Source organism: Mesoplodon mirus (assembly GCF_964341445.2).
Source record: "Mesoplodon mirus genome assembly, chromosome: 13".
NCBI lineage: Eukaryota > Metazoa > Chordata > Mammalia > Artiodactyla > Ziphiidae > Mesoplodon > Mesoplodon mirus.
The window spans coordinates 16,740,680-16,754,158 of NC_138989.1; the positions used below are offsets into that span (position 1 = coordinate 16,740,680).

Genomic DNA, 13,479 nt, shown 5'->3' on the forward strand with positions numbered 1-13,479 from the left:
GCCTCTTGCGCTTTTCCTTTGCAGCGTGTCTCACAGAGATAATGAGATGACGGTATGTCTAACGGCAGCCTCCTCAGATTCAGTCCTGCCCGGGAAGGGATCACAGCTCCCTCACGCACTGCTGCATCCCCAACACCTGGCACAGAGCTTGGCACAAGGCAGATGCTCAGTGGTGGGTGAATAAATGACTGCATGAACAGGTAAATCATCACCCCGTTAACTATGGCAGGATCCATCCCAAGCCACAACTGGAGGGGAAACTTTCCAGCTCCTCAAAGTTCATATATCACCATGAAAGGCCGGGGTCCCAGGTGAGAAAACCAACAAACTTCAGATAAGGCCAGCAGCTGGGGGCCACCAGGGCAAAACAAGCTCCCCCTCCTTCCCTCCAGAGAGTCCACTTGCCTTGTGCCGATTGACCACGTCCATCTCCTTGTGGCTCGTGCAGAACTGCACCAGCAGCCCCAGCATGGCTGCATAGCTCTGGTTGGGTTCTAGGCTGAGGATGGCTGACAAGTATTGTTCCACCAGTCCCGGGCTCTGAAGAGGAACGGGTAAAGCAGGTGTATCAGACGGCAGTGGAGGTGGTGTGGAAGAAGAAAGGCCCGCCACCCGGCTGCCTCCTGTCACCTCTTTCCACAGCTTGGTGAGCTTCTTCACAGCACCATCCACGGCGTGCTTGTGGGAGCCGCCTAGCACCTCCAGCAGGAGCAGGCACTGCACCTCTACCTGCAGGGACAGGGAGGCTCAGGTCCGGACGTAAGATGGGAGCGGAGATCCCATGGCCCTCATAGCCTGCCCAGGACCTTCGTCAGGCCCGCCAGAACCTGAGGTCATCTCCGCCAGGCCTCTCCCACTCAATTCCAGCCAGATCCTCTTCCCTCCACCCCCTGCCCCCCCCCCCCCACTTAACCCTGTCCTGGAACTACAGCTGTTCACTCAAGCATTTCGTTAATAAGTATTTGTTGAGCACCTACTATGAGTCAGACAGTAAAAACACCTGGAGAATAAGACAGACACGGTCCTTGCTTTCATGCACCTCATAGTCCAGAGAGAGAAAAAGATACTAAACAAATAAACACACAAATGAATACACAATTCCAGCAAGGTTAAGTGCCATGTGAGAAAAGGATAAGCATTCTGTTTCATATATTTCTTCATCTGCCTTGACTATTCCTTCATTAATTCTACAAGCAATGAACGCTGATGAAGTGGCAGGCACTATGCTAGGCACTGTGGATACAGAAGTGAACACTGATATGCTGATCCTGCCTGCGGGGGGGGGCCCACTATCCAACCCAGAGTGAAGCACCTAATAGGTGCTCAATTAAAAAGCCTCACAGAGACTGTATGTAGCACAAACACCCAAGGTCACCGGTGAGCAGTGTGGACTGCCACCCTGAGAAAAAAGGCATGCTTAAGAAGTCTGCCAAATTCCGTTTGCATGTGTACAAAATGGCAGATGTACAAAGTTATTCATGGCAACATTTTTAAAAACAAACGACTGTAACAACATAAGTGGTCATAAACAGGGAACTAGTTATATATATACCGTGGTACATCCACTCAAAGGATTAGTAAACAGTCATAAAGAATGAGATAACTATATAATACTCTGGAACAAATCTAAATCCAGTTAAGGAAAAAAACACAAGGCGAAGGAAAAAAGTTTGTATGTATGCTACCACTTGTATAAAAAGGTCTATTTAGTCATATACACAGAGAATACCTCTACTACATAAGAAACTAGTAATAGAGGGGGACCGAGATGGCTAGGGAAGGGGTGGGAAGGAAACTGGTATATCATTCTACACCTGTTGAATACTGAACCGTTTATTTATTTTTTATTTATTTATTTATTTATTTTTGCCGTACGCAGGCCTCTCACTGTTGTGGCCTCTCCCGTTGCGGAGCACAGGCTCCGGACGCGCAGGCTCAGCGGCCATGGCTCATGGGCCCAGCCGCTCCGCGGCACGTGGGGTCTTCCCAGACCGGGGCACGAACCCGTGTCCCCTGCATCGGCAGGCGGACTCTCAACCACTGCGTCACCAGGGAAGCCCTGAACCGTTTTTTAAAAAGTTATTATTAAAATAGCTTTTTAAGCTTGCTGATATCACATTCAGAACTATATTGCTGTTCTTTCTTCCTGGAACGTTCTAACCCTTAATCTGGGCATGGTTTTTTCTTTCATATCCTTCAGGTCCCTGCTCAAATGGTACCTCCTCCAAAGGCCTTCCTCCCACCATTACCGTCCACCCACTCTCTCTATCCTCCTGCCTGCTTTTCTGCTGCACGACTCTACACCTTGTCATTTATATGTGGACTTGTTTGCGTCCACCCTCTCCCCACGACTGAAAGCTATGAGAAAGTAAGGTCCTCTCACCTGTCCCGTTTCAGCCTCAGCTCCTCGAACAGCACCTGACACGCAGAGGGCCCTCAACAAATACTTAAGGGACTGAATGAACTACTCCTATGTGTACAGTCAACATCAGCAATGAGCAAAGGAAAAACCCAGATTCAAGACACAGAAAAAACCACCACGGTTTCAAGCTCCTGACGCATCCTGTCCCATAAACACAACACTCCGGGGTTGACCCCTCCCGCTCACTAACCCACACTGACTTACCTTGGATAACGGTTATAAGAATTCATTGGAGACGTGCTAGTGAGGGAGCCCATGATAAACCATCTTACAAGAAGGCCTTTTGGTAACAATGGAACCCACACTCTGAAGGTGGTTTTCCAGCATATCCACTAGCTGTGAGGTTTCAGTGTTCTTATCCTTCCATCAACTGCTGATGGCCAATCTATGGTCATCCCCAGAAGTATGCTGGATAACCTTCCAGGGATGAGGCCTCAATAAGTCTTACGAGCTGGCTGTGCCAGGCAGGGATGCTCACTCCTCATTTACCTGCACAGCCCTCTGTAAGTTTCTACTGCCCTTTCACACCTCTTCTGAGCCCATCTTCATGGCAACTCTTTGAGGTAGATGGGTGAGTGGTACTTTTCCCCATTTTTGCAGCAATGGGAAATGGGCTCTGAAATTAGGTATCTGGCCAAATCTCATGGCCAAGAGTCAAATCCATACCAAGATCCTCAGACTCCTTTTTTGTTAAACCGTAAGACCATCCCTCTTGCCCTCCACTAAGCATGTCTAGGCATTCAAAAGAATCTCCCAACCTGGCCTATTGGGCCATCTCTGGTTAGCAGGCATGCTGAAAGGCAAGACAGGGAATGTGCAAGGCGCAGGCATAGAACAGGAGGAGAGAATTGGTATTTTCTGGGTTACTCGTTTTCTGCCTGTCTTCCCCATTCTGGCCTGTCACGTCTTCCACACATGCCATGAAGGCAGGGACCACGTTTCTCTTGCTCATCACTGTATTCCCAGGGCCTAGTGCCATGCCTGACCCAGGAAAGCTCAAAGATATTTGATAAATAGACAAATGTTATTATGCTGCACTCATGCCCATCCACCAAAGTCACACACCTCAGGGTAACTCAAAGTGCCTGGTCACCCAGCACTAAGAGCGCTGGCCAGAGAAGGTGCTTAAACATGTCCCAGCTCTGTGCAGAGAGCTGACCGGCACGCCTGCAAAGATCCGGGGAACCTACCAGTTTGTTCCAGATGTCTCCTTGCCGCTTGGCTCTCGAGGGAAAGACAATGCGCACCAGTAGGCAGGTCCAGGACAGGGCCAGCAAGGCAGCTGAGCCACTGCTCTTACTGAAAGGGGAGGGGAGGGGGGGGATGAGGTCAGAGCAGCAGCCTCCATCTTGAGGACGAATGCTCACTGCAAGGCCCTGCCTGCTATGCAAGACCCTCCACTGACCTAACCGGAACTGGAAACTTGTTCCCCACAAATCATCTGTGACAACTCAGGACAAGGAGTGCCAAACTCCCACCTCTTAGCACTCAACTCACAACTATAAATCAAAAGGATGGTTTCCTCCATTCAGTGCCTAGTGGGCATTTGGTTTCTCCTTAAAATGGCCTTACTTCCACTGGTTTCCCAACCCTGTTCCTCAGGAAAGTGGTTTCTCCGCTGGGCCTGACATCTTGGCTTCTCCGTCCATTCAGAAGGCAGACTGCTGGCGCCCCTCAGAGTTGCAAAGGGGAAAGGGGCAGGCGTGTTCGCGCCTGCTCATCTGCACAGGCTTCTCACGAGTAGGACTCCACCAACCCCCAGTGGGCCACCACCTTTACCTCTTACCTGGGGACACCTGCTTTGGAGCCAATGCCTGAAGACTGCAGAGAGTGCAGAAGGTTCTTAGCAGTGGCTTCTGGCTGGGCCTCAGCCAACTGCTGGATTGCTGCCTGCAGAGCCCTGCGTGAGGCTGCATCTCTAGGAGGAGGAAAGAAGGGGAAGGTGAACATGTGGACTCGGGGCAGGGGTGGGGGGCTTAGGCCAAGCCTGGTCTTTCTCAGGAAAATTAGACTGCACTGTATTCCAGTGGGTCATAGATGATGGGATTAGGAAGTAACTGGATAAATCTACCTCATCTGAGAGTTCTGGAAGCATCTAATAAGGGCAAATGAGCCTTAAGGCTGTAAGCAAACATCTACCTTTAGGGAACACTTCCTTTAGGCCTCAAACTAGGCCAAGTGCTTTTACACACATGACCGGTGCCAGCGTAGAGACTGAGCACTCAACATGGCAAGCAACGTTCTAAGAACTTGACTCTTACTGACAACCACCTATGAGGTAGATAAAAGCATCATCCCTGTTCTGCAGATGAGGAAACTGAGGCACAGAGCTTCAGTAACTTGCCCAGGACCCAGGCAGTCTGGCTCCAAAGCCTGGGCTCTAACCACTACCCTATACCACATTTCTGCACAAACTGCTCTGGACACTGGGCCTTTGATCGGGACTCGCCTGTATCGATGCAGAGTCAAGCAGAATAATTTGCAGAGGCCTTTCACTGCTCCCTCCGGCAGATCTAAAACCAAAGATTACACAGAGGTTAATAAAATAAAATCTACTTCCTGGGCATCTGCTCGAGCCAGGCATTCTGCTGACATGATCTCTGCCCACTGGACACTCCCCGGGCGTTTGAGATAGAATTCCCAACAGGAAAAAGTAATGACAAAATAGGACTCTAAAGAAACATCTAGCACGGGAAGGCTCTTGGACAGACATCTGTTAAATGAATGAAACTAAGGCAAGACAAGTGGCCTCGAAATTTAACATGCTGTCGAGTGGAGGTGCTAGAGTACAGGAAACGTTCTGCTTCTTGATCCGGGTGCTGGTTACATGGCTGTGTTTAGTTTGTGATAATTCAGTGACCTCTTCACTTATGATATGTGTACTTTTCTTTATATACGTTCTAACAATTGGTTTTAAAACATAGGACAAAACTTAAGTACTATGAGGGATCAGAAAAGAGAAGAACACCTATAACAGAGAGGTTTCTGAAGATTTTAAGGGCACGGAAGCTTGGCCTAACAGATGAGTAGGCTGTGGACAAACGGAAAGAGGGGCCTGCACGCAGAGTGGTGTTAACAACATGAGCAGAAGCGCCCGGGATAAGAAGGCACAATGCCTGTGCAGGGCGCATGAGGAGGAGGAGGAATAACAACACCCAACACTTAACCAGTGCTCATGAGGCACCAGACCCTGCTCTAAGCATTTTATATACATTAACTCAATTCCTGTAAGGTGGGTACTGCAATTGAGCTCATTTTTAAGATGAAGAAACCAAGGCATGGAAAACCAAGCACGCCAGCTGAGTGAAAGAGAAACTGGTGAAACAACAGCGCTCAATAATGGAGAGCCAACCTGTGACAGGTTCTGCATGCCAGACTGAAGCCCGCAGACAAAGAGGGGAGGGTCTGACACGGGGAAATGTACGCTGAGTGTCAGACTGGCCAGCGTGGGAGGCACCGAGAACAGGAGGCCCACAAAGGGTTTGCACAGGGCCTCACACTTCAGGCACCCGAACGATGGGAGCATGGGGAATGAAGGAGGGGCGGGCACCCAGCTCCCCCAGGGCCCTGAGCCTGGTACTGGTCCATCTGATTTGAGGCTACCTCAGTAACGGAGGAAAAGAGTGACTGGAGCCGGGAACAGGTTGTGGCTAAGAGAACAGTAGTAATAACAGCTAACAGACACTGGGCATTGACCATAGCCAGGCACTGAGTCAAGCACCGTCCCCATGTGTTCTCATTCACGCCTCACTCCAAGGAGACAGGCTCACAGGTTAAGTAACCTGAACCGGGTCCCACAGCCTGTAAGTGGCAGAGCCATGGCCAGAACGCAGAGCCCTTCACCTCTGACTCTGAACTAGACGCCTGTGACTGGAAAGATCAGGGACAGCAGACACCACCTCAGAGTCTCAGGCTTCAAGTACAGGGAGGCAGGACTGCGGAGAGCATCAGAGGCCTCAGGGCCAGACTAGGCTGAGCCAGGCCGACCACCCACATCGACAGCTCTGAGGAAGACTTCAACTCCTCGCCCTGGCAGAAAACACCTTGCACCACTGCACCACCTCTGATGAACTCACCTGGTGACCTGCTTGCTACCCTAACAAAAGGAGAGGCCAGAAGAGCTATCACTATGCAATGACTCCTCCTTAGACTCAAAATTAGGAAACTGAGAATTAACAATTTCATATGGGAGGTTAACTTCCACCAATCAACTTGTATATCAAAGACTACCAAACATTTTACAAACGTAATTCACCCTGAATTGTAGAATTTCAGGGTGACTGAAGAGTAAAATCACCCTGAAAAGGCCCTGAGTAGTTCATAAACTTCACCCACACATGTCGAACTCCTTAACTCCACAAAATGGGGAAAAGTGTAGTATTCAGCAGTTACTTAGCAGGGAGTCAGCCATTATGGTTCAGGGAGTCCAGCTAGGGTCTGTCACATGGCAGCCTTTTCTAACTAGAACTCTGTTCAGAAGTGACCAGAAAGACTTCTGAAGGTGCCATAACACTCATATGCTAAAGTTTTGATCCACAGGAGAATCTCTCAGAAGCTCACAAACAGCAATTTACTTAATTTACACACTACTTTAACAAGCGTGGGTATGTAACCAGGCAACAGTAGATCAGAAGCAGTGAATGAGAATGGGGGTGAGAGGGTGGTAGGAAGTAGGCTTTTTCCTAACAACAAGTGAAAGCTGACAGAAACGGAGACCCAATTCTATACCGCCATGGTTCTCAAACTGCAGCGAACACAGGAATCACCTGCGGGCTTGTTAAAACACAGACGCTGGGTTCCACCTGCAGGGTTTTGGTCAATATGAGTCTCTGGGGTGGAGCTGAGAATTTGTATCTCAAACAAGTTTTGAGGTGATGCTGATACTGCTGGTCTAGGGACCACATTCTGAGAACCAATGCTGTATAGTAAAAACACACCAAAAGGAAACTCAAAAACTAATGAGCATTTATTGGTTGAAGGCACACTAGTCTTATGCATGCCCCATAATTTGCAGCAAGAGCCCTCAGGTTATAGTACAGAATCACGGTAACTACATGTGCTCAGCATTTCCCAAAATGTGCTGCCCAGACCCTAAACAGGTTTCTGGCAAAAAAGAGGTTCAAGGAAGCACTGGATTAAAATGTGACATCTGGGCTTCCCTGGTGGCGCAGTGGTTAAGAATCCGCCTGCCAATGCAGGGGACAAGGGTTCGAGCCCTAGTCCGGGAAGATCCCACATGCCGCGGAGCAACTACTGAGCCTGCGCTCTAGAGCCCGCGAGCCACAACTACTGAAGCCCGTGAGCCTAGAGCCCGTGCTCCGCGACAAAAGAAGCCACCGCAATGAGAAGCCCACGCACCACAACGAAGAGTAGCCCCCACTAGCCGCAACTAGAGAAAGCCCGCGCGCGGCAACGATGACCCAACACAGCCAAAAATAAATAAAATAAGTTAAAAAATAAAAGAAATAAAATGTGACATCTCACAAACTTACATGATCTTGGAATCCTTTACTAGCCAATCACTTGATAACATCTTGCTTGTTTTCACGGAACACTGACTGGGAAAAATGGTGCCCCCGGTCATAAAGAAAATGTTTTTCCATCCAATATATCACTTAAGAAAGATTGTTGGTATCTTTTAGAACTATTTCCAATGAAAATGGTTAAAACTGGTAAAAAGGTTTGGCGCCTAGAAAGATAAACTCTCCACCAACCCAACTGTTTCCGTGCAGATTATAACAAGCAAATACAGACAGTGAAGACAGAAGTTGCTGTGAGGGGAAAAGAAGGCCATGGTTCTAAACAGAGAACCCAGTTTAGTTTGAAATGAAATCAACGAAATGAAAACAAATACCTTTTCCAGCAACACATTTCCCCAGCTCACTGAGGATTTCTCTCCGTTCCTTCACACTGGCTGTTGTCACCTTCCCTGCAAAACGCTTTAGTGTCTCAGAAACCTGTGAAGACCAAGCCCACAGAGAAAAATTTCAGCAGTCAAACTACAAAACATTGCGGGGCAGGGGTGGGGGGAGACAGAGAGAGCGCGAGCGAGCTGTGGGAGGTGCAGAACTCAGTGAAGCTCTCTCTAACCCGGGGTTTCTCAACCTCCACACTCCTGACTTTGGGGGCTGCCTTTATACACCGTAGGATTTTGAGCAGCCTCTACCCAATGGACACCAGTAGCAGCACCCCATCCTCCCCCCACAGCTGCGGCAACCCCAACTGTTTCCAGACATTGTCAAACATCTCCTGGGGGACACAATCACCCCCAGTTGAGTGAGATGTACTGCTTTTAACCCAACCAGTCAGCCACTCAGTATACCTCATTTAAACGTGGACAAAAAGAGGCAAGGTCAAAGGCAAAGACCTCAGGACAGAAAATATCCCTTCCAAACTATGCAAAATCTAGGGAGGGCCTACTAAATGCCGGGTATGTTCCCCTTATATTATCTCTTGTAAAACTCCCATAAGGAGGAGTACCCTAGCAAGTCATAAACACAGCTGGCTAGCGGGTAAAAGGTCAAGAAATTGAATCCCAGCGCTGCCTCCTACCAGCTGTGGAAACTCAGTCAAATTGTATCATTTCCTTGACTCTCAGATTCCCCATCTATACAATGCAGGTAACAGCACCTACCTCATGACTGTTAAACAGAGACTAAATGAGATAGTGTATGTAGAGCATCTACCTCTCATCCCAAGCACAAAATCAGCTACTACTACCAGCAAGCCTTCCAGACAGGCACCATATCCCCATTTCACAGGTGATGAAGAAACCAACTCCCAGAGAGGAAGCCACTGCTCAGACTGGACTTGTGGGCCACAGCACCTGCATTTCTGAAACTAAACCTGAAACCAACAGGTCTAAAAACTGATGCTAACAAGTCCTTAGCTTTCAACCACCATCCATGTTACCACAACTGCATCCCCTGCACAAGGACATAAGCATGAGACCTAGAAAGAGGGGCGGTTTGCAAATATTCCTGAAAATCTGCTCCTGAACAATATTCTACAGGCTACAAAGCAGGCAGGTTGTGGATACATGAGCAGTTGAGCAGGGCATAATAAGACCCAAGTGGGTAACACCCATCCTCTTTTTCTTTTGAGGGTATTTCACGGACAGGCCTTATTAGTAGAATAAGACTCGAGGGTGCATAGAGAGAGAAAATAATACTGAGTTCTTCTTACACATAAATCCCTGCTATAATTCTATTAGCAATGAATAAAATCATGTCCAAAACTGTCTTCTACACAAATTATTTGTTTTAATATTGTCTCTTGTTTTTATAGTCATTCACATATATAATTAAAGAGTCAAAAAGTTCTGGGAGGTTTGCTCTAAAAATCAGGCGCATGCCCTCACACACAAGGACAATCTCTTTCACCAATATTGGCTGATTATTTCGGTAGTTATCGCCATATCTCTAAATAATTTGCTTGTGCTGCTACTTCTGCCTTTCTACCAAAGACCTCTCTCCCTCTTCAACTCCACCAGAGACCCTCTCCATATCCCTGACACAATTCCTTTGTTTCATAATATGGGTTAGCCCAGTAATTCAGTGTTTACATTATATGCAAATGGTATTCAATTTCCATTTAATAAACTGTTTACTCTCTTGCACAGCTTTTTAAAAATTAACCCTGGAGTTAAATAACGGCTCCCAATGCCCATTCCCTCCTCACCTCAGTTTGCCTTGTTTTATCTGTTCTAATTAATAATTCAATCCCAAACTTTCTGCCACTTGTCTAAATCTCAGTACATTTAGGCAGACCAGGTATTCTACCAAATTCCACCTTCCTGAAGAAGCCTCTCCCAGTGCTTTCCGACCTGCCCCAATTTGGTGGGTGATCTCCTACAGCTGGGACTCTATCACCCTGAAAATGTACTCTTTCTTGTGTATGGGTAAAGTACATCCTCCATCTCGTGAAGTCCTTGCAAGTTTGAAAATGTTTTGGCCTCCTACCTGAAGTTTGTCTGGGTACAGAATTCTAGGTTGAAGTTTTCCTAGAATACTGAAGACCTTTCTTCACTGAGTTCTAGCTTTCAGTACTGTTGGGAAACCCAACGCCATTCTGGTTCTTGATCCTTCGTCTGAGACCTGATTTTCCCCCCCTGGAAGTTTCTAAGATCTTCTTTTTGAGTCCAAGGTTCTAAAATTTCACATTAATGTGCTTTGTTGTGAGTCTGTTTCCAACCATTGTACTGAGCATTTTTGATCTGAAAACACATGCTTCAGTTCACAGAAAGTATGCTGAATTATTTTGTTGATGATTTCCGTGGATATTGGACCTCCCACACTTTTGTGTGGCCCTGTTTTACACAAAACAAGTTTTCTCCAGAGAGAAAACTTCCAGGCTTTTGCCAAGATGGAGAAGGAAAGCTGGGGCTCTGACTGCATCTGAAAAGGGCTTTCAACCAATCCTCCTAACTTAGCCCCTCCCCACTCACCCTCACTTCCAGAGGTTAGCTGATACCACCAATTCCCAGCTGTCAGAGATTCTGCAACGTAAATCAGGTTGGTTCTCAGCTTTCCTAACTTGGCTTAGGATTCATTTCCCTTGGGTCTGCTGAATCCTTTACCGCTTAGCACTTTCTAGCTTCCAAAAGTTTGCTGCTATTGTCTGCTTCCCATTCTCCCAATTCTCATTTTTTTCCCCAACTCTTTACTAGTTTTAGTGAGGCTGGAGGAGATAGCAAAAATAGATGCATATATATAATCCACCCTCTACCTAAAATTCTCACATAGCTGTTTTTCCATGCTAATATTAAATTCCTGGCTATAGTTTCTCCCCCAAAGATGAAAGAGCGTTTCAGGTTCAAGGCTCTTTTTCTTAATCTGAAAATGAATGCTACCCACTTGGGATCCTGTCAGAATAAAACTGAGGAAGATCCTTCAGAGAAGTCATTTGCTGGTGAGATCAGATGCAAAGAGCTTAAATGTTCACAGGTTTCTCTCTAGAGGAGCACCGTCCAGTAGAACTTTCTGTGTTGATGGAAATGTTCTTTTGCACTGTACAATGCAGTAGTCACCAGCCACATATGGCAACTGGTGCACTGAAATGGGGCTAGTGCAACCGAAGAACTGAATTTTTAATTTCATTTAATTTTAACTAACTTAATTAGTCGCTTGGCTATTAATTAACTGGCTACCATACTGAACAACACAGCACTGGAGAAATTTTTTTTTTTGCATTTGAGTTTTAATGTTACACAGCGTGTATTCTCCCAATCCTTTTCAAAATACCCAAGAGACTATGCTTTTCTTTACAGCATTCACTATAACAAACTTGGAACAAATTACCAGCCCCTGGGACTTCCCTGGTGGTCCAGTGGGTAAGACTGCGCTCCCAATGCAGGGGGCCCGGGTTCGTTCCCTGGTCGGGAACTAGGTCCCCACATGCGAGCCGCAACTAAGAAGTCCCCATGCCGAAACTAAAACCCGGCGCCGCCTAAATAAATAAATATAAAAAAAAAAAATTACCAGACCCTCCCTTGCACAGGAAACTCAAAATTCGTATCTTTTGAATGCTCAGCTTAAGGAATCACTCTCTGGCCTCAGGGCCTCCCTATCAAAATCAATTAAAATCTCCTCACCCCGATACCCAAGTGAGCCACGCTGTCCTTTAGAGACCCATTTCCTTCTCCCATAATATCGTCTTTTCACCCTAAAACACGGCTAAAAGGAGGATGGGGTGGAGGAAAAAGGTCTTCCCTTAACTATGAGGTACTTCACAGGTGATAACACTCAGGGTGACAAGACTCTTCCTGAATTGTGACAGTTCTTTTATCTAACGCTGCATCTAATAACAACCATCAACGTATATGGAGTCCTACTTTATTTCACTGGCTCCTCACAACAACCCTACACGACAGGTACTAGTTTAGCCCCATTTTATGGATGAAAAGACTGAGAATTGGCAGGGTTAAGAAACTTGCCCAGCGTCTCAGAGAAACTGAAACTGACCAAGACTCCAACTCAGATCTGTATGAATCCAAAGAATATGCTATAAATCCCTGCACATAGTAGGTGCTTGAGAAATATTTGCTGAATACAAAGTTTAAGAGGGAGTTGGCGTTGGCCGGGGCTCACTGCTGGAGGGCTTCGGAGAAATGGAGCAGAGACTCCCTGAAAGGGGAACTTCGGCAACTCCGGAATCGGGGAGGGCCCGACGGATTCCAGCCGCCGAGGCCGGAGTCCCTGATTCCTCGAGCCCGCGGCCGGTCCGCGCCACCCGGGCCGGGAGCCGGGACGAAGCCGGGTCCGGGAGGGACCGGCCCAAAGCGGCACCTGGGCCGCGCCCTCCGCAGCCGCCGTCCCCCGGCCCCCTACGCCAGCGGCACTAGCGGTCCGGCCCGACCGCCGCCGTCCGCGCCCAGTCGCCGGCCGCGTTGGCCTCGCAACCGCCCGCCTCACCTGCGTGTCCGCCGCCATCCTGCCGGCGCTGACTCCGGAACCGCTTCCGGAGCGCTTCCGGGTCACAGCGCGGGCCCACACCGCAGAGCGAGGCCGGGATGCCACTGGGGCCCGGGGCCTGGCGCCCCCGGGCGGGATGGCGGCCGCGGCAGCCTGGGCTTCGAGGCGGGCAACTGGACTGGGTACCGGGGTGAGCGCCGGGGACTATCAAGGCCTCCTTCCCAGGGCTTTTCTCAGCCCGGCCTAGTGGGAGACGAGGGTCCCTGAGGGTTTGTAACGCGGCGAGACCGCCCTGCAGCCATCGACCCACGAGTGCGCAGGTCCGCCCCAGACACCTCCGTGTAAGCCTCTCCTGCGTGAAGACCATTTTACAGAAGCGTGTCCTAGATACTTCCTAGAGGAGTTCCCTTGATGACAGGAACTGAGCTCGCTAAAAGGCAGGCAGCCAACTCGTGTCTTATCCTATTAAGAGTTTGTACCCCAGCGGTGGACAATGTGAGGGTTTAAAAACAGGGGTATACCTGGCAGTCAGGGGAGGACTCTGGAGCTGAGAGAAGAGCCTGCCCGGGGACAGCTCCTTAAGACAAGGCCACAGGGTGGGAGGCTGCGGGTAGTGGGCCTCATGGTCCGGAGTTGCTTTAAGTT

The 13,479-nt window shown here is 48.5% G+C and overlaps 1 protein-coding gene across 1 annotated transcript in view; it reads right to left on the bottom strand.

Annotated features, from left to right (window-relative positions):
- Positions 1-12,875, bottom strand: part of GCN1 (GCN1 activator of EIF2AK4) — a 57,787-nt gene extending 44,912 nt beyond the window's left edge. Inside the window, exons 1-7 of the mRNA XM_082641248.1 lie at positions 12,835-12,875; positions 8,277-8,379; positions 4,872-4,935; positions 4,209-4,340; positions 3,609-3,721; positions 631-725; positions 406-540 (exon numbers count right to left, since the gene is read on the bottom strand). Of these exons, the coding sequence (XP_082497374.1) occupies positions 406-540; positions 631-725; positions 3,609-3,721; positions 4,209-4,340; positions 4,872-4,935; positions 8,277-8,379; positions 12,835-12,852 (660 nt within the window). The 5' untranslated portion in view covers positions 12,853-12,875. The remainder of the gene's footprint in view (positions 1-405; positions 541-630; positions 726-3,608; positions 3,722-4,208; positions 4,341-4,871; positions 4,936-8,276; positions 8,380-12,834) is intronic.
- Between the last annotated feature and the right edge of the window lie 604 nt (positions 12,876-13,479).